The 27843-nt window shown below is 34.6% G+C and overlaps 2 protein-coding genes across 2 annotated transcripts in view; one reads left to right on the plus strand and one right to left on the minus strand.

Annotated features, from left to right (window-relative positions):
• The first annotated feature begins 48 nt into the window (after nt 1-48).
• Nucleotides 49-3904, plus strand: Vps52 (vacuolar protein sorting 52). Its single transcript, XM_011500810.1, has 9 exons — nt 49-1111; nt 1219-1394; nt 1477-1861; nt 2029-2211; nt 2336-2461; nt 2635-2819; nt 2919-3003; nt 3085-3288; nt 3371-3904. Exons 1-9 carry the CDS (start codon nt 881-883, stop codon nt 3794-3796), a joined length of 2001 nt encoding a protein of 666 aa, XP_011499112.1. The 5' UTR covers nt 49-880; the 3' UTR covers nt 3797-3904.
• Nucleotides 3905-4648: 744 nt separating this feature from the next.
• LOC105363340 (polyhomeotic-proximal chromatin protein) overlaps nt 4649-27843 on the minus strand; it is a 35885-nt gene continuing 12690 nt past the window's right edge. Inside the window, exons 2-9 of the mRNA XM_011501008.1 lie at nt 19921-19994; nt 15009-16572; nt 14123-14759; nt 12343-12458; nt 12114-12251; nt 10308-10509; nt 8800-9027; nt 4649-4835 (exon numbers count right to left, since the gene is read on the minus strand). Of these exons, the coding sequence (XP_011499310.1) occupies nt 4747-4835; nt 8800-9027; nt 10308-10509; nt 12114-12251; nt 12343-12458; nt 14123-14759; nt 15009-16572; nt 19921-19994 (3048 nt within the window). The 3' untranslated portion in view covers nt 4649-4746. The remainder of the gene's footprint in view (nt 4836-8799; nt 9028-10307; nt 10510-12113; nt 12252-12342; nt 12459-14122; nt 14760-15008; nt 16573-19920; nt 19995-27843) is intronic.

The raw sequence follows: 27843 nt of genomic DNA on the forward strand, positions 1-27843 counted from the left end.
CCCCCCCCCCCCCCCGCCATCCCGTAACGTTCATACAAATCGTTCGAACGTTGCCAGACGATCATCGGCGGAGTTTCTTCAGGGGATTTAAGACCCGAATACGGGCACGGACACGACTACATAAACTCGCGCGTAGCAATCGTCAGCGTTGTTTTCGCCCTCCACTTTCATGCCCATTATCATCAATCTTTACTACGAGCGTAAAGCCCTATTTACCTTCTACGCCCTAGTATTATTATATTTCATATATAATATGTAAAGCTGCTGCGTTATAAGACAAGACACTTGGTGGCGTTCGAATTATGCGCATACAAATTAATATTCACACACAACAAACAAAATGTACTAATGCACGAACGTTGCTAAACTTACTCTACGTACGTATTATCATTCGGGCAACAACTGAAAAATTATTTACCGACCAAATCGTGGACCTCCCGCTCGCGGGCTTCCTATCGACGAGCTCAACTTCACTTTTTATTATTTGGCTGTGAGTGCAAGACTCGGAGTACGGCGGTCTCGCATATTAATAAATATTCGGAAAGTTTAGTTTGCCTCATAGGACCGCCGAGCCTAGTAGCAAGTGGTTTCAACCTAACCTTTCAATGCACTACTACGGTATCCGCCGGCTATCTTTCCATTTTTCTCTCTCTCACGTTCGTAAATGTGAATGTGTATAGATGATATGACAGAACTACGGAGACTGACACGACTCGCTGCATGTAAACACTGGCCGAGGTCCGCCTGAGTCGTGAAACGTGGAAGCTCGTCCGAGGTGCAGTTACGGGACTTTCAACCGTTAATAATTAAGCGCATCGATGAGGAAGCTTTAGTTTAGGCTTAATACGCTATCGACGTTTATGAATAGAGAATTTGAAAAATGTCTTCGGAAAGCGACGTTCTTGACGATGAGGCTAAATTGCCTCAAGATCTCGAAGATGATCTGGTGCAAGAGGTTTTGAAGACTGGGACGGATTTACGACAGTATTCCACGCAAATTGAAAAGGAGCTTCTTGACGTTGAGAACAAATCCATACAAGATTACATAAAAGAGAGCGAAAATATCGCCAGCCTCCACAATCAAATCACAGCATGCGATAATATTTTAGAGGTTAATATACATTATAAAGTCATCAAGATATATATCAATTTGCCTCTTTGTACAATTGTTTGCTTAAAAAGGCATTTTTTTATGTTTTTATTTAATGCGTTTATTAGCAAATGGAATCGATGTTGTTGGGCTTTCAGTCCGATCTTGGGAGTATAAGCGAAGAAATTCTTTATCTTCAACGAAAGTCCATAACTATGAGTCAACAATTAACCAATCGGCAAGTTATTCGAGGGCCTCTCAGCCAATTCATCGAGGATATGACTGTCTCTGAGACTCTCATAGTGTAAGACAGTTTTTGATTCTAATGGCACTATAATGATATTAGGTACTCGATATTTATTTGATGTTTATTTATCTCATTCTAGGGGAATAATGGATAGTCCTGTTACTGAAAAGGAATTTGTGGCAAATCTAGAGACTCTTAATCATAAAATTAATTTTGTGAAAGAGCAAAACTTTAAAAAAGCAAAATCTTGCCACGACGTGCAGGATATTTTAGAAAAATTAAAAGTCAAAGCAATGACAAAAATCAGATCTTATTTATTAGAGCAAATATATAAATTCAGAAAGCCAATGACTAATTTTCAAGTGCCTCAAAATAATATGTTAAAATATAAGTTATTCTTTGAATTTATTCTTAATAACGAAAGAAACATAGCTGAAGAAATTTGTGGAGAGTACATAGATACGATGAGTAAAATTTATTTTTCCTATTTTAAATCTTATTCATCGAGGCTAAAAAAGCTGCAAGTAAGTTTATTTTATTATTATCATTATTTATATATATATATATATATATATATAAATAATATATATATTTATATATATATATATACATGTATCTTGCATCTTGCATTTTACTATTTATTATATAAATTTTCATATTAATGAAAAAAAAAACTAAAACTTAAATTTAGTTTGATGAAAATCCTTCGAAAGATGATTTAATGGGAGTAGAAGATACGGCAAGTAGAGGACTGTTTCACAAATCTCATTTAAAACATAGAGGAACTGTATTTTCTATTGGTGCTAGAGGTGAAGTTTTGTCATCTCAAATCGAAGCTCCCATAATTGTACCTCATACTGCTTCAAAAACTAAAGTTAGTTAATTTGTTAAATAGATAAATTTATTCCATTTATTGAAAATTGTCGATTTGTTTAAATATCAAAATTATTATTAAAAATATTCTTTATACTTTTATTTGATGCATCATTTTCTTCTAGTATCATTACGAAGCTCTCTTTAGAAGCGAACAATATGCTTTAATCGATAATGGATGTCGCGAATATTTATTCCTATCTGAATTTTTCAAAGTAAGAGGAATACAAGCATTAGAGATTTTTAATCAAGTAAGTTTTATACAAGTATTAATAAGATCATATTTGTTATGATTAAATTACAAATTATAATGGTACAAGCGAGTATATGTATATATATATATATATATATATATATATATATATATATATATGCATAAGCACGTACGTATGAGTATTTTAATGGTATACAATTTATTTAATAGGTTATGGGTAAAACATTGAGTTTGCTATTGAAAAGTTTACAATCATTTGTCGATGATTCGTACGATGCTATAGCTTTATTTTTATGCTTACATCTTGTAATGAGATATCAATTGATGTGTCACAAAAGGGCTGTACCGGCACTTGATAAGTATTGGGATAATATGACAGCAATAATTTGGCCACGGTATTATATTACATTATAATTCTTATATTATACTTTTCCCTTGAAATAATTAGAAAATATTTATACACATATATCATTTTCAATTTAAAACTTGTTTAGGTTTGAAAATATATTTCGACTAAATATTCAAAGTATTAAGGACTGTGATCCAATGAAATTTACCAGAGAAACAGGACCTCATTATGTTCGTAAACAATGTTAGAATGTGTCTTAATTTCTTGTGGAAAACATTTTTCTAATAACTTTTGCTTTCTTACGATAATAGATAACTAGAAGATATGCTGAATTCAGTGCTGCTATGATAGGAGTTGGAGAAGGTTTCCCTTGTGAAGGAGCCACCCAACTTTTAGCCGAATTAAGAGAAGCTGTTCAATGTTTTCTTCTCAGAATGGCTGCTGTTTTTCCACAAAGAACTCAACAGCTAGTATTCCTTATAAATAATTACGATCTTGTCCTTGGAGTTCTTATGGTAAAAAATTTTACTTTAATTTTTAAAAAATATAATCGAAATATTGAATTGTTGATTGAAACTTGGGATGTTGTTATAATAGGAAAGAACTAGGGACAATTCGAAAGAAGCAGAAAGTTTTCGCGAACAATTGAATGCAAGATCAGCTGAATATGTTGAAGAAATTTTAAGTCCACATTTTGGTGGAATCATTCAATTGGTAAAGGAATCGGAGGTTTTGATAGAAAAGGGTCAACTCGAAGATTTAAAAAGACAAGAGGGCAAGGCCTTAGGATTAGTGCAATCATTTACAAATAACTGGAAACGGGCATTAGAAGAAATTAATCGTGAAGTTGTAAAATCATTTCCGAGTCTCCTCCTTGGTACTTCATTAGTCCAAAGAGCTATGACTCAACTTGTTCAATACTATCACAGATTTCATAAAATTTTACCTGCCAATGTACGACCACAATTAACTAATATTCATCATATTATGGTCGAGATTAAGAAATACAAAACAAATTATTAAATTTTTTATAAAAATATTCCTTTCCAACTACAATTTGTACATAGGTTAATTTTAAATAATTTTCAAAATTATTGTTACATTAATTAGAATAAATTAGTTTATATTAACTTACCAGTGTGATTAATTTTTTTAATTCAAAGATATCACTATTAATTTATGATTATTACAAATTGTCCATTTAATTTATTGAACAAATTATATGAAGTAAAATGTGTATTTAGAATTATTTATAAACAATACGCATTTTATTCCGATAATAATTAAGAACTAATTATGTTTAAGAGTTTTTAATAAAAATTGATAAAGAACATGTGATAATTATTAAAATTTATAATCTTAAGATATACTGAGATTAATCATACACACACAAATATATACGTTTAATATTTAATAATTGCTAATTTCTCTATAAAAAAAAAAAAAAAAAAAAAATCTACATGTTACATTAAAAACTATAAAATAAACAATGTGTGCGTGCGCTCGCGCGTGCCTGTGTCGTGTAATTTATGGAAAGTAAGAAATCTTCATAAAAAATTCTGTACATTTATTTATAAAATAATACATTTTCTTCGTAAAACTAAATTGTGTTTATGTATGAAAAATTCTTGTGTGTCTTTCTTTATGTGTATGATCTTGTGTGTAATATAAATTAGTAAAGGAAATGAAAATTAATCCTACGTTAAATCGAGAAATGAGCAATCAAATTCTCGTGCTATACATTGAAACTTTTATGGCATTTCATGTTTTCCAATTAATTCTACTATTTATAACCAATAATATATTTTGTATACTCGTCTCTTATAATTTAAAATTTTTTTCATTCGCTTTAGTTGAAAAAATAATCTCTCAAGGGATTAAGAGGTTTTTTCATTGTATTTTTTACACTTTTTTTTTTTCACAAAAATGTTTCTGTAAAAAGCTCTATAACCAATAGGCAGTCGATGCTCCTCTCACATTACAATATCGATGGCGTGCAAAACTCCATTTGTCGCTGGCACATTGTAAGTGATGATGTGTCCCTCGTTTACTCGGATGCGTCCTAAAATAAAATATTCATTAAAATTCATTTAAATTATACTGAATGCTGTTGTGCATGTTCGAAAAACTACATTCATCATGTTCAATCTAGCTGGTACATCAAAAAAGTTATATGGATACCTTATTAGTCGTATTGAATTATAATTCTATTAATATGTTGGAACATATATTAAAATTAGTCGTATAAATTTAGAAATACAATTATAATGCTTATACGTACACATATATGGTAAAACGTTTATACGTAACAAATATACAAACGATTATTCTTTTATCGTTTGAAAAATTGGTAATATGTGTAATAAAGAGAAGAAGCAAGAATGAAAATAGAACCATTGAGATTTTTATAATACATTTTGTACTAATTTTTCCATATATTACAAAATATTTTACAATTCAATATTCTAAATGGAACAGTGCAATATATTTGCCAATTATTATTTAAGATAGAAAGCTACGTGATACGACAGATTTCCAAACAATTGATACTACATTTACACTAATTATATTAAAAATTTATCGTTGTATAAATATCTTTATTCTCATGTTAAAAAAATATTTTCCTTTTATATTAAACTGAAGCTTTTTAATATATCATAAGTTCGAAAAGTCCACTTTAATTATTACAATTTAATTATGATAATGGTAAAGTGAGTGGATTAATGAGTCGGCGTGTTTGTGTTTTCGCGTGATCGTGCATGTATGTATTTAAAGTATTTTGAAGTAGAGAATATAATGATAATGTTAAAATAAATGATCTATTAAGAATAGAAATTATCGAGCAAGATGAGATTGTTCTACTTAAAAATAGTTTCACAATTAATGGTGTGCAATAAACACTTTAATTGAAAATTCGAAATATTATTTGCGAATATCGTTTTCATTATGATCTAAAATTTTGCAAAAATGTCATAAATTATTTCTTACCTCGTACAAAACAAAAATAATAAAAAATATTTCCAGACTTAGAGAGAGAGAGAGAGAGAGAGAGAGAGAGAGAGAGAGAGTAGACAAATTATACAATTCTTAAAGATAACAGATTTCTCGATAAATAAAAATAAGTTATTCATCAAGTGGAATACTTAAATAAATATTGTCTCATTATTGTTCGAAGGAATGTAATAAAAATATTTTTCATAGTAAATTTATATTTAGTCAGATACTTGATGCATATAACCGAATCGTAAAAAAAATACGTTTTCTGAAAGGACAAGTGAGTCTTTCCACTTGCAATACTGGCTTTTATTAATAATTTTTCAAATTATGAATTTACAATATATATATATATATATATATATATATATATATATATATATGTGTGTGTGTGTGTTTGTGGTTAATAGCAATAAAATGAATTTTTTTTAAATATAGAATTTAATATCATTTTGTAAAATAACCGGATAATTGATCGATTTCAAAAGATGTTTAGTAACGATAAAATTATTTAGTTAACGACACCACAAGCATATGCAGTAGAAAGTGCACGTTAAACGTATGCTGCCGAGGGATAGAAAACTTTTCACAAGGGTCCAGCCAAGCAAATAACATAGCTTCTATTCAATATTATCCTTAATGTACGATAACATTCCCTCAAGTGCAAATATCCCTCTAAGTGGAGATAGAGCCAGAGGTAAATTGGGATGCCGAGAGGAGCAGCCTCCGCCAAAATATCGAGTTGGTGGCAAAGATGTGACGCGGGGAGCACGCGAGGGTAAAATTAGTGGTAAAGAGTTGCGGAATTTCGCAGGGTGATATCACCGGGATGGAAAGTGACTACGATTAGATCGGACCCGTAATTAAATATTCATGAAGCCGAGTCATAGACGCGCGCGCGCGCGCACGCACGCACGCGTTAAACGACGCACACCGAGCAAGTAGGTTGATTGTTAGTTCCACTCTGGCGGGATCTACATTTTGTATGCCTAAATCTTTCCTTTCTTCCTTCCCGTTGTTTTTCAAGTGAGCGAAATAAATTTCAAACAGTAAGGGAAGATCAGAAGCCGGACACTTTTACAATTGTCATCTTGTTGAGAATAACGTATGCCCGGCTTATTATCCGTTATCTCGTTGCACGTTCCATGAAAAATCATAGATTTATCGATCTTGATTTCAGAGATAAAGCCGACCACGTCATCTGATTGAAAACGATACATTAAATTTCTGGTAATTAGTAAAGATTTATCGAAAAAATAAAGACGTTGGGCATCAATCGTATAATTAACAATTCACAAAATATTGTCAAAGATATGCTATAGTTTTATCGCATTGCTTATTAATATAGTTTTTATTTCACAATGCGAATATATTTATTTCAAATCTTAATTGCCTTAATTGTCTTAATTGCCTATTAATTAACTATAATTATAAACAAACATATATATATATATATATAACATATATAAACAAACAATTTGAAATAATTTCCGCTTATATGTTTTATACTAATAGAATATTAATAATAGAGCAAGAATTAAGCTATTATTATATTGATTACGATACTTTTAAATAAGATTCATTGATTTTATGTAGCTTACAATTTTCTAAGAGAATCCATTAAAGACAATTTACAGTAAATTATTATATTTAGCAATTTAAATTAAATTTACTTAATACGTTATAATTAGTTATATAGTTTTTATAGTTTTTATATTTGGAATAAAAATTTCTTTTTCCTCACTTATGAATTTTCAGAAGGCAATATTTAATTTTATTTTATCATTGCAAACTACATTAATCTACTTAAAGAAAAATTGTTTAAATAAATGCAGAGATTATCGTGCACATGAAAGAAATCTTGGCTCTTCTGTTTCTATTAATATATGTATTATTATAACCTTTTATCTTCATGTAAAATTCAATTATAAACGCAATTTTTAGTCTGCTTATTCTAGTAGTCATTCTAGTATTTTACCAATTTCACGTACCAATATGCAATAAGTGACTATGCAACATATTTAATTTATTTTTATGCATACAAGGTCACAACAGTTTCGCGTAATTATTTTTTTTACTCTTATTTTATTCTAATGAAGCATATTATCGTGCTATTGCGATGTAATTATATGAAATTTAACGAGTAAGTTTTTTAAACCTATAAACATTTTACCAATTTCCAAAATTGTAAATGTGATTTTATTCAAATATTCGTCGAGAATTCTCGTATTCTTGTAAAATTTAATACTTGGAAATACACTGCTCTACTCAAACTATTATTTTAAAGTTTATTATCAAGTTAAATATTTTATTATATCGTTATCCCATATTACACAATGCCAAGCTTTATAAGTATAATGTTACAGCTATTATTGTAGTTTAAATTATTTAATGTACAAGTAATTCAATACATTTCAAATAAATTTTAATTTACGAGGGACATTAGTATTGATATAAAACTCGGCCCGATACGAACGATTAGCTCCGAAAAAATTAAAATAAAGTAATCGTAAAATCTTTCGCATCACACTAATTAATCTCCGGCTAAGGATATTGAATTTCTTGTAAAAATTAGCGAATAATCGCATGGCGACGTTAAACAAGATATAATGTACCGAAAGACGTTGCTATCTGCGATTTTTGCTCTTAATTTGCTGAACGCCGAGCCGTTGCTGCATAGCCAGCGTGGGCGAGGTGTGGTAGGGGAAGGTAAGGGGAAGGCCGACGCGTTTCGAAAGGACGAACGAGGCGGTATCGGCGAGCGAAGCGAACGACCTCGAGAGAGAAAGGATGAGTTGCAAAATAAGGATCTCTCGGAGGATTACTTTCTCGGTACTCTTTCGCAACGGGGCCCGAACCAAGTGACCGACTGGGGTAAAGCGCCGCATTTTCCGCCGTGGCAGACGCGCTCTGTGCTCAACATTCGCCGACCCATTTTCCCAACGTAGGAAAGTGACCAGCGTTACAGGAGAGCGAGAAAGAGCAGGGAATTTTGCTCGCGGGGAGAAAGGCTACGAAGGGTTTGCGCTTACCGCCGGTCTTCTGTATTTGGATGGGTATCTGTTGCCTCAGCGTCTCCTTTTGGTGATAATACCTCATTCCGGCGGTGTAGAGAGTTGTCGGAATGATGTGCCTGAGGACGATCTCCTTAGCGGCCTCTGGGCCGTCAGACTCCTGCCATACGGGGATACCGTTATGCTTTGTAGAGGCCTCGGCGAACGCTGCATCCGTCGGCGCGAACACCGTGAACGTCTTTGTGCCTGTAATATCGGTGTCCCGGACTTTTGTTCATGGTCATACAGACAGTGTATAGGATCACGCAGGAGAGATAGTGAGTGAGTGAGTGAGTGAGTGAGTGAGAGAGAGAGAGAGAGAGAGAGAGAGAGAGAGAGAGAGGAAAGAGAAAAAACACAGGTAAATTAGAGACTCTTCACTTGAATTAGCTAAACAATGTACATATTTGAAATTTTATATTTCTCGCTCGACTATCGAAAATGGTTTGATTATTTAAGATGCGTTGTAATGAATATTCACGGTATATCGTTTAATGTATGTAAGACCAAAAAAAGCACCTTCAAAGTGAAATATAATTGCCAGGTATCATTGCAAACCACTGGCTCTTACAGAATTTTACGAAAATTACAAAGAGGATCCTAAAAATTTCAATACTAAAATTTATATTTAACGTGTTTGAATACAATAGCGCTATCGCAATTAAACGATTCGAATTTATAAATTCATAAAGAAGCATAGCATATTAATTTTATGTATTTTTATTATCTACCACATATTTATAATTCAAAGAATAGCAAAGTACGAATTGATTATGGTAATATTGAGAGGTTGAAAAAAAAAAAATATATACACATTGTTAAAAGGCATAGAAAATAACTCGGTTGTTCCACTTTACTAATAACGGCGCTATTACTACTATTCATTAATATTACTAATAATGCTATTATGGAATCACTCGAGGCTGCGATAAGTTAAGCGTCACGCCACTCAAAACACCATCGTTCAATAACCAATAAAATGACAAAATTAGAGTATCTCGAGCTCTGAGAAAACCATTGAAGCGTTCAGAGTGCCGAGTTGAGTAATCGAAAAATCAGTGGTGCGAACTAAGATTGCAATATTTTTAAACTTTGCAAGCCACGAATTAAGTGGAATGCTAGTAGTTAGCTGCTGTAATTTAATTGCACCTTGGATATGCACGTACCTTTTTTTTTTTTTTTTTTTTTTTTTTTTTTTTTTTTTTTTTTTTTTAATACTGAACTCACATTTAGAAGGGATATATAATTGACCAAAGTAATAATTAAAAATATCTCTCAATTTTATTTCTTGATTTTATCTTCGTCAAAAGAAGTCATTAAATTGCCAAGTCGTAAAAGTAAGAATTGCGTTATGCGGCAGATTTTCAATATCAATTCGCTAATTACCATTCCAAAAATACATGCAGTACAATAATAAATACACGATTAGAGTGGAGTATTAAAGAAAACAAAAACAAAACAACAAAACAAAAAAAAAAAAAACTCACCAGAGAGTGTTTCCTCGAATCCAGAGACGCGAAGAAGTTTCAGGAAGGTGGAAAATCTTCTCTCGCGGTCCGCCTGCAGGGTTTGCACCAGGTCGCCCACTGGCAGGGGGAACATAACCCGGTCAATGGCGTGTGCCAGTCCTTGAGGGATTTCTACGTCGCGTTTGTTAGGCGCCACTCGCGCTCCGTTAACCGTCGTCACCTAATTACACATGTGGATAACATCTTTTATCAACGCCTCAACAACTCAGTGCTGCGCGTCTTGTTAATGAAAACGCTAAGGATTATTATGTAAGACTTATCAAAGCTGTGTTATGTAAGGCCTTGTCAAAAATTACCTTTTCATATTTATGTGAGGAAGAGAGGCCGTCTTATCGATGAGAACTTATTATGTTGTGTGAAAAATTGTACAATATATGTAATGCTCTTTTTCACCGTGAAATTCGTGTAAAGCCGTCGGATAATAGGAACTTACAAAATTTCTCTAATATTTCTTCTACCTTCCAAGATTAAAATACCTATTCATTATCTGTTTGTATGATTGTTTTTTTTTTCTTTTTCATTTGAAAATAATATAATTCGTAATATAAGTGCAAAGAAAGGGAAGAAAAATTTTCATTTGAAAAAAATTATCAGCATTCTTCATTTTTGATAATAAGGCATTACTTATGTAACATAATTAGCAATACTTACATGCAACGGAATATTGCAAATTATTAACGTAATATTTCGGAAGAATATTTGTACGAATTCAAGTGAATTCTTTGAGTGTCTGTGTTAAAGCAAACGTATGTTTATCACTATATTGTACACTCGCGTACAAACATCTATGTGAAAATGTGTGCGTATGTTTAGATAGATACATTCACGATCTTATGAAAATATTAATCGGATTTTTGTGATCTATCGTGTAACGTAGTGGAGAAATATTTCTCACGCTCTGTATGAATTAATAATAAAGACGATATAGTTACAGCCAATCATTTAGTTTCGGCAATATGCTTTTTCTAATATAAGATATTTTTTAATTATAAGATAAAAAAATTGTGAAATGTACATGCTCATTTATCCAATTATATGTACAATTATTTATAATATATTAAATAATTTAAAGAGAAATGTCATATCAATTGCGAATTGAAAGTACACGAATAAATCAAAATTCAATTTATGTTTTATCGAATACGTTAAATTAGGAACAAGTGTAAAAAAATTTATACACAAACATACACACACACACACACACACACACACACACACACACACACACACACACACACACACAGAAATTAATGTTATAAATAAAAATAGAATTATATAATATTGTTGTATTCTCTTCTGTTTTTTATGTGCTCGAAGCATTTTCACGTTTAATGACATTTTCATTTACATTGTAAAAATGCAAATATTGCACTTTTCATTGTAATGATTAAGCTTAAATTTTTTTTACATAGATTTCTTAAGACTGAAACTAAAGATTTTTGTATTGTAAAAATTAATAAAACCATAAGTAGAGAAAGAAATTTAACTTAATCCTAAATTAATAATACTAATGAAAATTTTTTAAACTACTCTTGATATTCAAGATATTTCGTAAGATCGAAGATAATTTTTTCAATGTGTCGTATTCAGATACGTAGATCTGTACATTTAAAACCATTGAAAAAATATTAATCGAAATTATAAAACCCCGAAGACAATTGCACTCCGCTGATATATGTATATATCAATAGTTTATTCAATTCCACTTGCCATGATGGCTAAATATATAATTTCGAGCTGTTAATTTAATAATTTTTAATTCACCTTGATATCGTTCCACTCGTGGTCGTGCATCGAATAAACGTTGACGCGTAGCTGAGTCCCCGCGAGGCTCACTCCCGTCATTTCATCCTGTAAACTTTCAATCCTGAAAGCTCCCGGGACGACGTGGTGCAGAAGGAGCTTCAAATTATAATGCGACGTTAAATCTCCAATTCTCTGATTTATTTCGATATTATATGGATAACTTATGAAAATTGTAAAAATTATTTACCCCGCTTAAGAGTCGTGGATTGTCACGGAATTTCTGTTCAGCCTTCTCGGGTCCACCGAGTTGCACCAACAAGGTTCGGAAAGCTTTGTCAGTCGGTACGAATAATGTGTAGGGCCCTATGCATAAAATTATCATTGCGGGAAAAAATATTGGTTATTACGTGCGTTTTTGCCCCTCTTAATTGCCGGAACAGTGTTGTTTTAATTATTGCTCAAATGACTGGATAACGATTCAGTTGTAAATTACAATGCTCGTATAAAATGATTATCATTATCATTTAGTAATGAATCGAGGAGCTCATGAGAGCAAATGCAATTAAATAGGAAGAAAAAGTTATCGCTTATGCGAGATAATGCAATAATCCTTCCGATTTTCCCGTCGATTACAGCTAAAGCTAATAGTAAATTATGTGCTCTTGTATACAATATTAGTGTTTACTTATCGAATTACTTGTAATGATGTTGTTTTCTTTTTTTTTTTTTTTTTTTTTTGTTGCTTCGTTGTCCTCGATCGATAAAATGCAATTCAATTTAAGGTGAGAATGACCGATTCTATTAATCGATTTCACAATTCGAACTCCTGATGATAGCATATTAGAGCGATGACGCATGGCATGAAATTTTCGTTCACATATTGAATAACCAGGAATGTACAGGGCCACGTCTTACCTCCCAATCTCACAAGGACCTCACAATGTATAATATTGTTTTCCTTAACGAGCCGTAAATGTCTTGGGAAGAGGTCGTACACGAGTTGAGAAATGATTGTAGAGAAAACAAAGGCCAAAGCAATGATCAGAGTGTGTCGTTTGTAAAATAAATGCTTTTTTTTTTTTTAATGAATAAGCTGTCCGAACGCACGCGCGCAGTAAGACAGCTAGCCATAAGTCATAGACTGTCAAGGAAAACTATCGGCTCTCGGCTTGCTTCGTTGTACCGCGGTTTACGAAAGCTCGACCCTCGTCGCGGGAATTTTTACTCACGAGAAAAATAATGTCGCGCGACGATCATACCCGAGCGTTAATTAATTATTAAGCGATTAACAATGAGAAAGGTTACGAACGCCTCGTCAGGCGATAATTAGCGGATAGGTAATTAGATTGCGAATCGGTCGTTTGGCAATGCAAGACTCCCTCCAGTCCACCGGGGGCCTACGCGATTTTCTTGGGTCGACGCCAAGACGGCAGTAAAAGCCCTGACGAAACACAGCTGCCGCGCGTCTATCGCTCCCTCGCGTGAGAACGCGCCGCGAGAAAGAGAGCGAGCTGCGGAAAACCTACGATTCACGATCTGATAAACGACCGTGCTTCATATATATAATGCACAATTCAATTATTATTGCACACTCTATTTGGGTATAAGGTTTTGGATAATTGAGCATTAATTATTTATTAGATATATCCGAATATCACTTCATAAATGATCGAGTATTTAACAAGCGAATCCTCCTTACGTAAGCATACAATGCCTTGGAGATCAACAATTTTACGTTGTCAAGTGGCATATTTTTGGTTTTTTTTTTTTTTTTTATGTAATTAAAGATTCGAGCTCTCGTTCCGTTTGAATGTGATCAATGCTCCAAGTAACAAAAATGTAAGGTCCATATAGCGAGTAAGCGGTTGCCGCTCTGAATCCGAATGCACATTACAAAGTGAAAGTAGTAATCTCTTGAAAGTGAAACTATACCCACGCATTGTCATTTGTCAAAAAATTTAAATATTCGTTTATGGAAGATGCTGACTAAGATTAAGGGCTCGTATCGGCCGATAATGCATGCTTACCCGTTTCATTGAGCACAGAGTCCAAGCCTGACTGTCGAAGATACTTGGCCATCGCGAAAAGTCCCTCGCGCCTTAGTAAGCTCGAAAGACTGTCCCTAACGGCGGCGTTAGTTTGCGTGGGTGTAGAGTACGTGGATACTCTAGTTGGTTGAGGCGAGGATACGGGCTTCGGGCTGTAGTCGAGGTACGTGCTCGGATGCTCGAAGCTCAAGGGTGTCGTCGAGGAGATGATCTCATTCTCGTATCCCGAATTGCTCTGCGTCGAATACTGCGATGAGGGGTATTTGACTGTTACGTGACTCGCGGATGGTTTAGCGGTCGTGCTAATGGAATTGAGTACGTGACCGGAGATTGAGGATGCCGAGGTCACGTACTTGTCGGTTGAGGCTACGGAATTGGGTGAGACGGTGACTTGGGGGATGCGCGTCGTTGGGATCGTGGGCCGGAAGGTCGTTGGTAAGGTGTTAAGGGTAATATCGGAGGAATCGGCTGATTGGACTCGACCTGGCAGCGCAGTAGACGAGGAATACTTCGTACTGATGGGTGGAAGCTTCAGTTCCCCTTTCTTGATGCGCTCAACAATCGACTCAACGTCCGTGCCGGAATCTCTTTCGGCATTTCCCTTCACACCTTGCACCTGTTTTACGTTTATTTAGAAATTTCATTTATTAATCTCATTTGGGCTAGTCGATTATTATGATAATCGTTTTCTATGTGGAATTACTAATTACTGCCACTCAAAATTCAATTGAATCGAGACTATCGTTATTTGTTGATTTTAATTAAATAAAGCGAAATAATGAGATTTTAGAGAAAAGTTTAGTTCTCGAGTGACGCTTATTAGGATGTAATTAGTATTTCTAATTAGAAATTCAATAAAGGTAACCTTGTAACTTCCATCTGGTTGTTCTTCAAGCACGACGAACGTAACCTTTTTAGCCGGTTGATTCTGTAGTGGATTTTTACCAAGATCTTCGAGCTTTCCATCTTTGTTATGACGAATAACTTCAAAATCAGCACCCGGTGGCACCACTCCTCTCGTCAGCTCTTCAAATATAGCTTTGGGGGGCTTAATTGTCGTGGTTGAGCCGGTATTGGCGGGCAAACCATTTGGCGCATGAATGACTTGTAATTTCTTGCCATTAGGTAAAACAATATCGCGGGTCGTAACGTTCCTCTCTTTGTCATCGACCCCAGTTTGAGAAAGTGCGATTTTTAGTTGCTTTAAAAGCAAATCTTTGTCCGATGAGATTGACGAGGATGAGGATTTGCTCTTGCTTGTCGCTGGCTTTTCAGTTTGATAAATTATTTTAACCTGGGGTTTTGGCTTTCCCGACTGAACGGCCTGATTTTGCTGGGCTTGGATAAGAGCTAAAAGATCCTTTGGAATCGATTGCTCATTCGGTGAATCGTAAATTCTTTCTTGGCGCGTTTTTGATGCCGTGGTAATTGGTTTTTGCGTCGTCGTATATTTCTTTTGATGAGTGGCAATGGCTCGTAGAAAAATATCATTTTCCGATTGTGTGATTCTTCTCGCGGTCGGCGATGAAAGTAAAGCAGTTGCCGGAGTGGTAGTCGAAGTGGCCGAAGGAGCTGGAGTCGATGGACCGTGAGTCGTCGTCGTCGTTGTCGTCGTCGGCGTTGTTAGCGGTAAAATCGTCGTCCTAAGCTGCTCTTGTTGAAGTCTCAAAAGCTCTTGCTGGCGACGTAACTCTTGCTGCTCTAAAAGCAGCTGTTCTCTCTGACGCTGAAGAATTTCCAATTGGCGTTGCTTCTCGTAGTATTCCTGAAGCTGCTGAGTTTGCTGATCGTTGAAAAGCGACGACGGAGAGAGATCCCCTTGAATATTTTGTAATGGAATTTGCGGGAGCGCTTGATAGTTGTTATTTATTGGACGATAATGATTGAATTGAAACGAGCCTTTCAGATCGGACTGTTGCTGCTGCTGCTGCTGCTGCTGCTGCTGCTGCTGCTGCTGCTGGTGGTGGTACAAGGGGTTCGAAGCTTGAAGGAAAGCCTGTCCCAATTGTGTATTGATTTGCTGCTGCTGCTGTTGAATTCTGAGCTGAAGATTTTGAAGCTGTTGCTGAATTTGTTGATTTTGCTTCTTTCGATCGACCTTGTAGCGAGCTATCGACGAGAAAGGAGTGCTGCTCTCCACCGTGTATGACAGTTGAGGAGATAAATTTGGTATTTTGGTGGCTAGATTATCGTCGCTCGGAAGAAAGCTGTATTGCTGATGCTGCTGTACGTCGCTGAGGATTTGCGTTTGCTGAGAAGCGGAAAGCTGTGGGCGTAAATCGAGCGGCGAACGAGTTTGAAACTGTAACAAGAAAAAAAAGAAAATTTTTGTTTGACAGAAAATGACGAATTTTACCGTAATGACGAATCGAAGAAGAACATAATCAGTCGTGCAGAGTTTTATTTTCAATTTATCAATAAGACGTTTTCTAGAGCGAGGAAAATTCGAAATAAAATCTCGACGATACAAGAAGATTGACGTGCGCTTAACGCGACACACAAGCCAACCGCTCCTCATCGAATTTCACGATACTTTACGACGAAGCTTTCTAATTTTTATCAAATTGCTCGCATCATGCGCCGCGCATTACCACTGATTATAAAACAGCGAGAAGAAGACAATCCATTTGCAAGGCTCGTGCTTGGAATAATCAATCGCTACTTTCCTCGACTTGGCGAAATCCAATATCTCAGCGGCTCAATGACCCGGGCAGAGATACCGCGCTTCTCATCCTGGCAATTCACGCGCAGGATAATGCACGCCCGCGCGTAACAATCGCCTTCGTGGACAAATTATTTGCTGTCAAATTTCAACGGCTATTTCGTAAGGCGCGCGTTCGCCACGGAGTATCGATGGAGGGAGAAAGCGAGGGAACGCGCCTCCAGGGTCCGTGCTCTCGTTAGGCAAGCGAGCGTTCGCGAGTCGAAAGGCGCGATAACGTCAATTCGATACACCGTCTCTTCCAGCTCGCGAAATGCCCGCGTTGTTAAGCTCTCCCGGGATGCCTCGGATACGCGCGTAATCAGGAAGTGTTACGAGCGATCGCTCTTCGCTCGCTACCAGCGCTCTCCGTTTTTCTCACTCCTCGCGTCACTACTTCGCATCGTCGTCCCCATTCGAGGAGCACAAAGATAAAGCTAATCGATTTTATCCCCCTGTTCCGAGCATCGAACGCTCCGTGCTTCTAACGCTCATTATAACCGTATTCGGTATAATATTCCGCGCGATGCATATCACGAGTATGTGGAGTCGACTTTCCTAATTTTGAAATTGCCGCTGCACGTTTTTTGAGAAACGTATGGCCTGTATGATGGGGCCTGTTGGATTTCAAATTGGAGTTCAGAAAATCATGCAGCATCATGCAAGGCAGCAAGTTTTAAAAACTGTATCGTATGTGAATGTAGGACGGCTCGGAACATGTAGGAACGAGGTATGTTATGTACGTGTGTGTGTGTGTGAACATCGGAGAATATTATAAAATGCCCTGGCGGGGTGAATATCATATATAAGTGATCTTCATGTGTTAGAGTAATTGCAGATGCTTATCAAAAGTAATTTATTAATCTTTCGATTAATAGAAATTTCGTTGTAAAGAATTGATTTATTATTTTTCAAAATGATTTCTAAATCTTTTTTCTCGCATTTGAAAGTCCAGTGCAAAGAATATCGATACTCAGCTCGGCAATAAAACTATTTAACTTTCTAAAACAGTTTAACGAAGATGTTTATTATTAGAATTGTATTATATGTTTGCTCTCTAATGTGTTTTTTTTTCTTCTTGATTATAAAATAATCTCTATTAACTTAAAAAATGATAAAAATGATGGATCGATAGTTTTGTGACTTGTTCATTCCAATTATATATAGTCGTTTCTTTATATCGACTATCGCGCGAATGAAATGGTCGTGGGATAGGTGAGGTGAGGTGAGGTGAGGTGAGGTGAGGTGAGGTGAAATCTTACGTACAGCTTGAGTAATAGAAATATGAACAAATGAAATCTCAGTTATAAGCTCCGCAACATCTGAGATACAATGTAAACAAAGTTGTCGGATAAAATGTCGTAACTAAATTACGATTACTGTATGCAAATGGTGTTCTGGGAACAATGGCTTCATGTAAAGCCATAATAAAAAATTACGCATACAATCAGTGAGCGCAAAACGGTGGCACTTTAAAGAGCGAGCCAAGCATTTCTCACCTTTCGACAGTCTACCCATAAAAGTCACCCGCTGAAAATAGCGAATCGCCTAGGTTGGTTACTCGACTCGTAAAAAAAAAAAAAAAAAAAAAATATATATATATAATTCCTTCATATTTCGAGAGATAAGGAGCGAGAAGCGAGAAGCGAGTACGAGTCGGAGATCTGCGCGGTAGAAAGTCCCGCCGAATCGTCGTCGGCTCCTCTAACAATGGCAACGGCGAGCGAGCAGACAACGTGGATTCGCACTCCCAGGAGCGCAGCGTCGCAGCGCATATCCGCGCTCCCGTGGCGCGTGTCGAAAGAGCCCCCAGGAAGGCCTGAGACGGCAGGATCCGACTCCGGTCTAACGACGTCGATTCAATTAAATCGCGCCTCAACAGCGCGTCCATTATTCTCACCGTTACGACCAACGCGTGTCGCGAACGTGTGCGCGCTCTCACGTTAATGTGCTCTTACTTTATATCAAAATCTAACACCGCACAATCTGCTTAAATTACACATTGTGCTAGACTCCATTTTTGCTGTGCTTCATTCGATGCGTTCGTTATGTCGGCTCTATAAGGTATTACGTTTGTCTGAAAATTAAATAACGCCGATCATTTAAGACACACTGACTGTAGCCAAACGTATATAAACAGACAAAACAGCAATTTCTACTTTTTGAATTCATATTTTATACAACATGGCGTACCATATATATATATATATATATATATATATATATATATATATATATATATATATATAGCAAAGCAAACAATTAAACTCAAAGTTAAGGCTAATTCGTAAGCTGTACGCATTTAGCATATATTTAACTTCGTATATTACTAATGGATTTAACGATAAAATACTCTTTTTGTATGGTATAGCGTCTACGTTCAATATGTTAGCTCCTTTCACGCTCACTTATAAATGTGTTTATTTTAGTTATTTCTATGTATGCCAGTGAGAGTCTTTTATTTCACTTAAGAGATATGTTTAATTTATATTGTGTTAGAAGTTTATTCGTTATCCTTGTTTGTAAAAATTGTTTCATGTAAATTCGTCTTTGTTATAATAATTCTTTCAACAAAGTACAAATATTTATCGAAGATACAAGTGATGTACAATCAGAATAATGTAATAATAATTTTCATCAATACTTTTCCAGAGATAAAATCTGAAGTTTAATGCCGATAATGGCTGAAAGTATAAAATATATCGATCGGTTTCTCGCCTAAGATACTTTATACATCGCCTTCATTATCTTAATTTTATGTCATTTATTATATGCACATTTTTAAATGTATAAGCTGATCATTTTTTACTGATTTACAATAAAGAGAATAAAAATTACCTCACATAAATATACGACCTTATTGATATTGAGATTTTTATCATTACTGTAGGCTATTCAAACTTATACTTGAATTGATATATATAAATATATATATACACACACACACACACACACACACACACACACACACACACACACATATATATATATATTCAAGCGTATAATTGTGCTGTAATATTAAACAGTATTTTATTTAAGTAACGGTCATTGTAATATACAAAGCGGTTCTCTTTACGTAGCAGCTGCTTTTTCCATGTAGATGGTCAGATTTGATGGATTGCACTGGTGAATGGGCAGTACCGGAACACTCTGCGTGGTAAGTAATGAGACAATCGATTGCCTTCGGTAAACCTAACGACTATGTGAAATTTTTACAAAGTGCTTCTTTTTGCAGCCCGTAATATATACATTCGTTTTCGCTCATTTATTGTGAGTGATCACCGTTAAGAGTATTACGTGCCTCATAAAAATCTTCAATCGATTTCCTCCACTGATCTGTGTAGTTTACAATTGTCCAAAATCATAACGTAACGGACTTCGCGAGATCTACAATATTGGCCGAGCAAACTCACGAGTCGATTATTATCTTTCGATCGTGGCAATCGCTATTTAATAAGCACACACGCATCTACGTATAATTTGAAATAAATGAAAGAAACAATGAGGAAGAAGGGAGAATGTAGAACGATGTTACCCGACCTAATTGACGCTAATTACGTAAGAAGCGCCTCACTGATTTTTCCACCTTTGTTTTTCACGTGTAATCGTAAGTTTCACGCAACGTTTGACTTTAATTTTTTTATACGTGCTTTATATTTTATGTTAAATTATTATTCAAAAGGATTAGAAAGTTTTCTATTTTTGTTTAGAGTTTATTCTTTTTACAACATAACCGAGAAAGCCATCGGTGAAAAGTATTCCATTTGTGGATTTACTCAAATGGCATATAGAAATTCATCACCTACGGCCTATTGTACGTCAGCTTTTAACCAAAATTAATGGTCGATGTGTTAGCGAGGAAAATTCACTTCAACAATCTTGGCTCGATTTTATAGGAGCAAGCAGTTAGGCAAGCAAGCGAGTAAATTCATCAGCGAGCATGGAATAATTTCGTAGGCAAAAATTACCTCGAGTGCAAAAGAAAAAACATTATCTCGATTCTATGAATATGCAGAAGCAAAATGATGAGGATGGCGAGAGGTTGGTCGTGCAGCGAACGAAGAGGAGAAATTCTCGCCTCGACGTCGCATATTAACGCTCGAGCCTCAATGCACACACGAAAAACCGCAAATAGCTGTGCGTCGAGATTTCGAGCATCACTTTTACCGAGGATCATGCCCGATACATTTATCGATGGTAAGAGTATTGGGGATTCGAGACGATAGGTGCGTATCAGTGGGTTTCGCTAACTTAGCTCGTGATGTGCATTTTTCTCGCTTTTTTCTTTTCTTATCCGGTTTTTCATCGTTACGACACGGCGCAGGAGACGAGCGCGTGCACCTCTTACTTTCCTTTAATTCTCGGTTAATTCCTTTGGCGTCAATCTTTTCTTGGCTTATTTATAAGCCTATATTTCGAGTGAAAGGATATAACAGCATGCGAAATCACTCGTCATAATTAATTAAAGGCTTATTATTATTATTTTTTTTTTTATATTGTTATTATTATTAATATTATTATTTTTTCTTTCTTTCAATTCGGAAGCGTGCACTTAAAAAAAAAAATTTTTTTAGATCTCTGGTTATTTTACTTGGAATGGAGTGTCGTCAATCGGTTCGCCCGGCACGGCTGAAATTTATCAAATTAATAAATAATGCAGCTATGCACACTTCTTAAAGCAAATGCGTCTTTTCGCAAAAGATTGTTTATATGCTGCCGTAGGTAGGTAAAGTAAATTATTTCTGGCTACATCCAAAACAATTCCAAAATTAACGATCGATACTTTACTTTTTATTTCATCGGTCGTTCAAATTCTCTATCAGCGATTAAATGAAAATTCATACGCTATTAATGAGTGAATGTACCGTAGCTCGAGAGTTCTATATGTGAAAGGCAGATATTGCGGAAGGTTGGATTATGCCACCAAATCCATCGAGTAGCGTCTCTTTTTACCATCTCAAATTTCCATGCTCGTATGTTCTTCCGTGGCAAAAAAAAAAAAAAAAAAAAAAAAAAAAAAAAAAAAAAAAACAAGAAAACAAGAAAACAAAAACAAAAATAAAAAAAACAAACAAAAAAAAATCGTATGGACCGCTGCCAAGTAGATTACCACTTTTCATTGCTTTATTTTATCCGTGCGTATAGTTCTTACAGTTATGATACGCTCGGGGACTCGCTAAATTGATGCAAAAGTATGAGCCGATTTTCATCAACGCTTTTAGTTTTACATCGTTTATTCATTTACATGAAAATTGAAATGAAAATCGCGGCCGTTTACATACGATAATTTGAAAATCACGGAATAATCCACATCGCGGTCAATATTGTCTTTTATCGTCGGGATTAATTTTCCTTTCTAATGTTAGCACGTATTCGGAGTGAATCTGAATGATCGTCGTTGAGAATGTAAAGAGAATTTATTTTAACAGTATTCCGAACTCTGGAGTTTCCCGGTTTGGCGCTCGACGACGCCAATTCTGCTTCCGGCTGCCTGATTTAAACAGGTAATTTATTAGATAGCCGTGACGATACGAACCCTTTGTCCTGGCATTCTTCATTACTCAGAAGAGGAAAAAGCCAAAAGGTGCAGCCATCGCGGAACCCGCGAGCCACGTTTTTGCGGTGCTCGCAAAAATTAAAATGCCAGACGCGGTACTCGCTCGCATACCTACCACGTAAAAGAAAGTGACCATCTTGATCGTTGATTCTTAAGCGGCATTTTCCCGGTACATCTAATCCCATCGCGATATCCTACTACTCTTTTAGCTACTTACTACACACTCATACACGATGGGCTTGTGGATCTTATTATCTTAATCACCTTCGCCCGCGGAGGACGCAGGCTCTTCGTAACGATTGTTATAAATGAAAATAAAAAATATTTTATAAATCGTTTAACGGCTAGTTCTCTATTTCTGTATTGTTTAAAATTGATGGACGCTCTAATACATAATCAGGCAATTAACAATTTTGCTCCACGTAATTCGCCATCCTTCTTTACAACTGTATGCGGAAACAGGATCGATTATTTTAAAAGAATGTAATTAAAGCGGTTAAGGTGTAAACTATAATAACTCTTTAAGTTTACAGTGAATTTACTCGCCGTAAACACTATAGTTTAATAACATCAAACACAAAAATTATAATGAGATGAATAAAGTTAAATTTATGAGACTGAAATTTCAAAATGTAATTTAAAATCCATGAAAAATTGAGAAAATTATTTCGTAGAATCTTATGTAACAAATATAGGAAACGTGTATGCACTACATTTTCAATATAATTCATTATTTTATAAAATTTTGTAATTTCTTACATATAATATGATTTTCAATTTAATTTAATTTAAAATTTTAATTTGCAGTGCAATTGCAATGCATTAGTCAATGACAGACAAAGAATTACTAAATCCCCGTGTAAACTTAATCTAAAAACTTATAATATAAGATTACTTCAAGATGCAATAATTACATTTTGTAATAAATAAGTGCAATTATCAATAACAAAAACTAAAAAAAAAAAACAGAAAGAAAAGATTAAAATGGATAAAGAACGACATGAATTAATTTATAATCTAACGATGTTAGCGTGAGCATATTATTTAATTAACGCGAGTAAAAGTAATTTTTTTTTTTTTCAAATTCTTCAATCTAATTAGCGTATTTTACCTTGTTTGTAATTAGAACGATAACTTGTCAGGTATAAAGGCAATAAATCATTTTGACAGACGTTACATTTTGGTTTTTAAAATAAGCTTTTAAACTAAACGAACGATTTAACTGTATTGTATGTTTGTAATTGATGGAGTAAAGCATTTTATTTAGAGATTTAAAAAGTGTATCAGCGTTATGAATTCCTACACGATACTTAAAATATTAACTAAAAAATTATATAATTCCACGAGTCACTCAAATAAAAGAATACATAGAAAGAGTAGTTTAGACGGTGAAATTAAGGATAAACTTTCGATACGAATGACAATAAAATTGATTAATAAATTAAAAATTCATTTACATAATCATATAATTATTATTTGTTTCAGTGATTTAAAAAAAAAAATCTCCAAAACTTTAATATACGTTACTCTATTTTCTGACATTACTTGTTTTTTTTTTATCTACATAAAACATTTTGTAATAAAAATAATTAAGAAACATAAGCGTAATTAAAAGTAAAAACCTCATAGGCAATACAGACAAAGGTAAGCGATGTAATACGCAGTTTTCTTACAATTTATAAGATTAAGTGTCTCTTAACAGACAGATATTTGAGTCGCACTTAATCTTGGGTCGATTCTCGCAATTAGCATTAACAATACTTTATTATTAATATGTTGAATATTGCGAATGCGAGGGGAAATGATGTATTTATAAACTGTTGAAGAAATTCAATGCCTCTTGTCTCCTTTCAAACATCTGTCTTGTCATACTTTACTTACAAAGCTTTAAAGGTAGATAATCGTTGCACTTTCCCAGCTAAGTTAGACACTGGATAGATAAGTAATAAGAGCTGCATGTAGCTCGTTGTGCTTGATAGAATTAAGACTAGTATGCCGATTAATACGATATTCCTTGAAAATATCATAATTAAATATCGTTTCTTCAGTCGTTTTTAGGCTACGAATAAAATTATAACCGCTCTGAAAAATCCCAGACTATGATTTAATAGAGTACAACAGAGGTAAGTTTTTCATCTGCAGAGCTACGTACTCGATGCGTGTACATAGAGCCGTGACGGCTGGCTGGATTATCTGCATCATAATTGCAACGATGAACTTTCCTAATTGAAGTGTAGGTTAAGTGGATGCTTAGTGTTGGGACGAAACTGCATATCGATCGATGGCATAACTTTAATAAACGACCTTCAAGGCACAGAGAACCTTGTGCGCCTATCGGAAAAACTGTCGATTTTATGAGAATCGTGCGTATGAGGAAAGTCCTTGTTCCGTTTAAACTGTCGTTCGTGAGAAGAAAAAAGTGCTACGTGTGTGTGCCAGACGCCTACGAAGACGAAGCGAGAAACTGCTTAGACAATTTGAAGATACGGTATAGGAAGCGGAAGCAATCGACAAACCTCTCCGCGAAGAAAGCCTTCCGAGATTAACGTCATTTTCATGCAATAATAAACATCGTCAATGGCGGAACACGTTTTATGCACATACAATTCCTTGGTAATTTCATTTTGGATTTCACCATCCTACGCTGCCGCAGGAGGATTCATGCATGAAAGTCATTTTACAGTCGAATCTCTAATTATTTTGCTGGGTACAACGTGCGATCTATCGCTCGAAATGCCAGTTTCTCTCATAGCTTTTGAAAAATGTCATAATCAATTTTATCAAATCATCTCCGTTTATGGGCTATAAAGTTGATTTAGATTTTTTTTTCAGGATTTATCTACGGTGGCACCCTCTATTATTATGAGAGTCAGTGTTTTCTTTCTTTCTTTCTTTCTTTTTTTTCTTTTTTTTTTTTTTTTTTTTTTATTATTATTAAGGTTGATTATTAAGGCCGAATTAGATTTCGCTTCGTGCAAAAGACCATTTATGTTGAAACAATTAAGTACTCTTAACGATGTGCTTTTAATACAAAATAAATAAAAAAAAAAAAAAAAAAAAAAAAAAAAAAAAACAATAATTATACGTATTATTAAGAAAATGCAAATAATCAGTTTCGAACCTTTAATGTCTTTCAGTAGTGACGTTAATTGAACTGTAAAAAAATTTTATATCACTAATAAGCCTTAATTTTGTTGTATACATTATCCTGCGTACGCGACGTTCGACATTCACTAATTGCGACTAATGTTAATGTACTATGGCATTCAAGTTACTAAGTCACAACGACATCAAGAAAAGTGAAAAGATAACGTAGCAATGTTGAAGGAATCGAAGATACGTATGCGACGAAAGATTTCCAAGTCGTTAAATTTGTGGTTTATATTGAAATTAAACAATGTGATTTTCCAACTCGTAGTATTTAAACTTTTTTTTGTATGTTTTTCTATGCAACGTTAGGCCTGAAAGTCGTGAAAGTTAAATACGTTATTAACTTTCGAGCATCCATGTCATCTTAAAAATTATAAAATTGTAAAATTGTAGAGACTTTTATCAGTAATTTTACTATCATTTAGTTAACGTTTAATCTTCAATTACTATAAAGCAATTGAAAAATTCACTTTCATACTGCACTTACAAGGCTGAGACGAAGCTTTTGTGTAAATATTTGTCTGGACTTTCCAGCCGATGATTCTGAATGAAAAAATTATAATTTCAAGATAGAGTCATGAAATATATATGTACAGTGTGCAAGATAATGTTATAATGATAAAAATTAATTATTGTATTTGAATGATGGCACCATTCACGATATTAATATAAATTTAAAAATTCGTCACCGTAAACTTTTTTCCAATATTTAATATTATTCTTAATGTCATTCATTTTTTAATTTAACAATTTTAAAATACTTGTCGTTTACCGCCAATAATATTGCTAATCTTATTTATTTTGAAAGTATAAAATCATGACCCAATATATTTTTATTATTTATATAATTTGTTTTCTTATAATAATTGTCTGGATTCTAAGATACAATAAAATTTTATATATTAGCATGATTGTAAAACTCTAGTTTGAAAATCTTATTATATTTAATAAGTTTCCCTGAATTTAGAGCACAAACGATGATTAGTGTAGCAATACTAGAGCTGTACTAAAAATTCTTATTAAATACATTGAGTATGGGCTCGTAATTGAAAAAAAGAAAAAAAATATATAAATAAAAATAAAAACAAAAACCAAAAAAAAAAACCGAACTCGAAAGTGTCTAATAAAATTTACACTTAGTATCTAAATAAAATAGCGCATTCAAGATCATTAGAATTTTCTTCGACTCGCCATTAAATAATCATACGTACATCGAGCATCAAATGAAAGGGCAATTTTTCCATCTAAATACGGTATCAAATTTTCACAATAGATAATTGGTCTTCGAATTATATATCGAGCGCGTATTGGAAGTAGTCCCCTGTAGCGACGAGATATTCTAAAATAATATATAATAAATGTTACGAGCACACACAAATTGTCCGTCATTATTCATTTAGATGAATTGAGCAACATTATGGATATCGCATTAATTCGATAATCATCGGTCGGCAATGTGACTCGAGACTAAAACGTCCAGCCTAATAAGTCTTACTGTGCCACGAAAAGAAATCAAGAAAATGATAAAATGAATAAAAATAAAAAAATTAAAAAAAATATAATAAAATAAACATTACAAAGAATAATGATAATAATAATTATTATGTTTATTTTATTTTATTTTTTTTTATTTTTTTATTTTTATTTTTATTTTTATTTTATTATCATGATGATGATGATGATGATGATGATGATGATGATGATGATGATGATGATGATGATGATGATGATGATGATGATAGAAAGAAGAAGAAGAAGAAGAAGAAGAAGAAGAAGAAGAAGAGAAAGAGAGGAAAGGTAGGTAGGCTTATGAAAGTTCCTTTGTGTATAAAATCGAGTCATCGTCGAAAGCAAATACGGCCCGGAGTTATTAATTTTCCACGCTCGCCGAGCAAAATGTTATGGGGCCGTCGGGCGGCGCCGATATTGGAGAATTACATCCTCGTCTAAGGAAAGTGAAATAGTTCGGGCGCTGAATTGAAGGGCCGCCGCGGCGACGGTCAGCTCGGTAGTTTCTCGGCCGCACAATCGACTTTCTTTTCACGAGCGGCTCCATCCGTTCCGCGGCGCATCCCGGGAAGGTCGGACGATCGGCTCTCGCGATTAGAAGGAGTCTCCTCTGAACCCGGAGAAAGTATCCGCTTCTCTTGGCATCCTTCACCTTCACCCGCGGCGGCCACTCGTTGGGCCGCATTTTCTCCTTGATCTCCAAGTCGTGGGGGAGCCATTGTGCCGCGCCTTTTAACGAGCCGTCCGATCTACTCCCCCGCCGTCGCCTCCTCCTTCGCCAAC

Source organism: Ceratosolen solmsi, unplaced genomic scaffold, assembly GCF_000503995.2.
Source record: "Ceratosolen solmsi marchali unplaced genomic scaffold, CerSol_1.0 scaffold27, whole genome shotgun sequence".
NCBI classification, from domain to species: domain Eukaryota; kingdom Metazoa; phylum Arthropoda; class Insecta; order Hymenoptera; family Agaonidae; genus Ceratosolen; species Ceratosolen solmsi.

What these genes read in the sequence shown, in the direction of transcription:
- Vps52 (XM_011500810.1), top strand. Translation starts at nt 881, where the DNA reads ATGTCTTCGGAAAGCGACGTTCTTGACGATGAGGCTAAATTGCCTCAA. An exon ending in CGAGGCTAAAAAAGCTGCAA is followed by an intron (nt 1,862 to 2,028) that starts GTAAGTTTATTT and finishes ACTTAAATTTAG; the next exon opens with TTTGATGAAAATCCTTCGAA. An exon ending in CATTAGAGATTTTTAATCAA is followed by an intron (nt 2,462 to 2,634) that starts GTAAGTTTTATA and finishes TTTATTTAATAG; the next exon opens with GTTATGGGTAAAACATTGAG.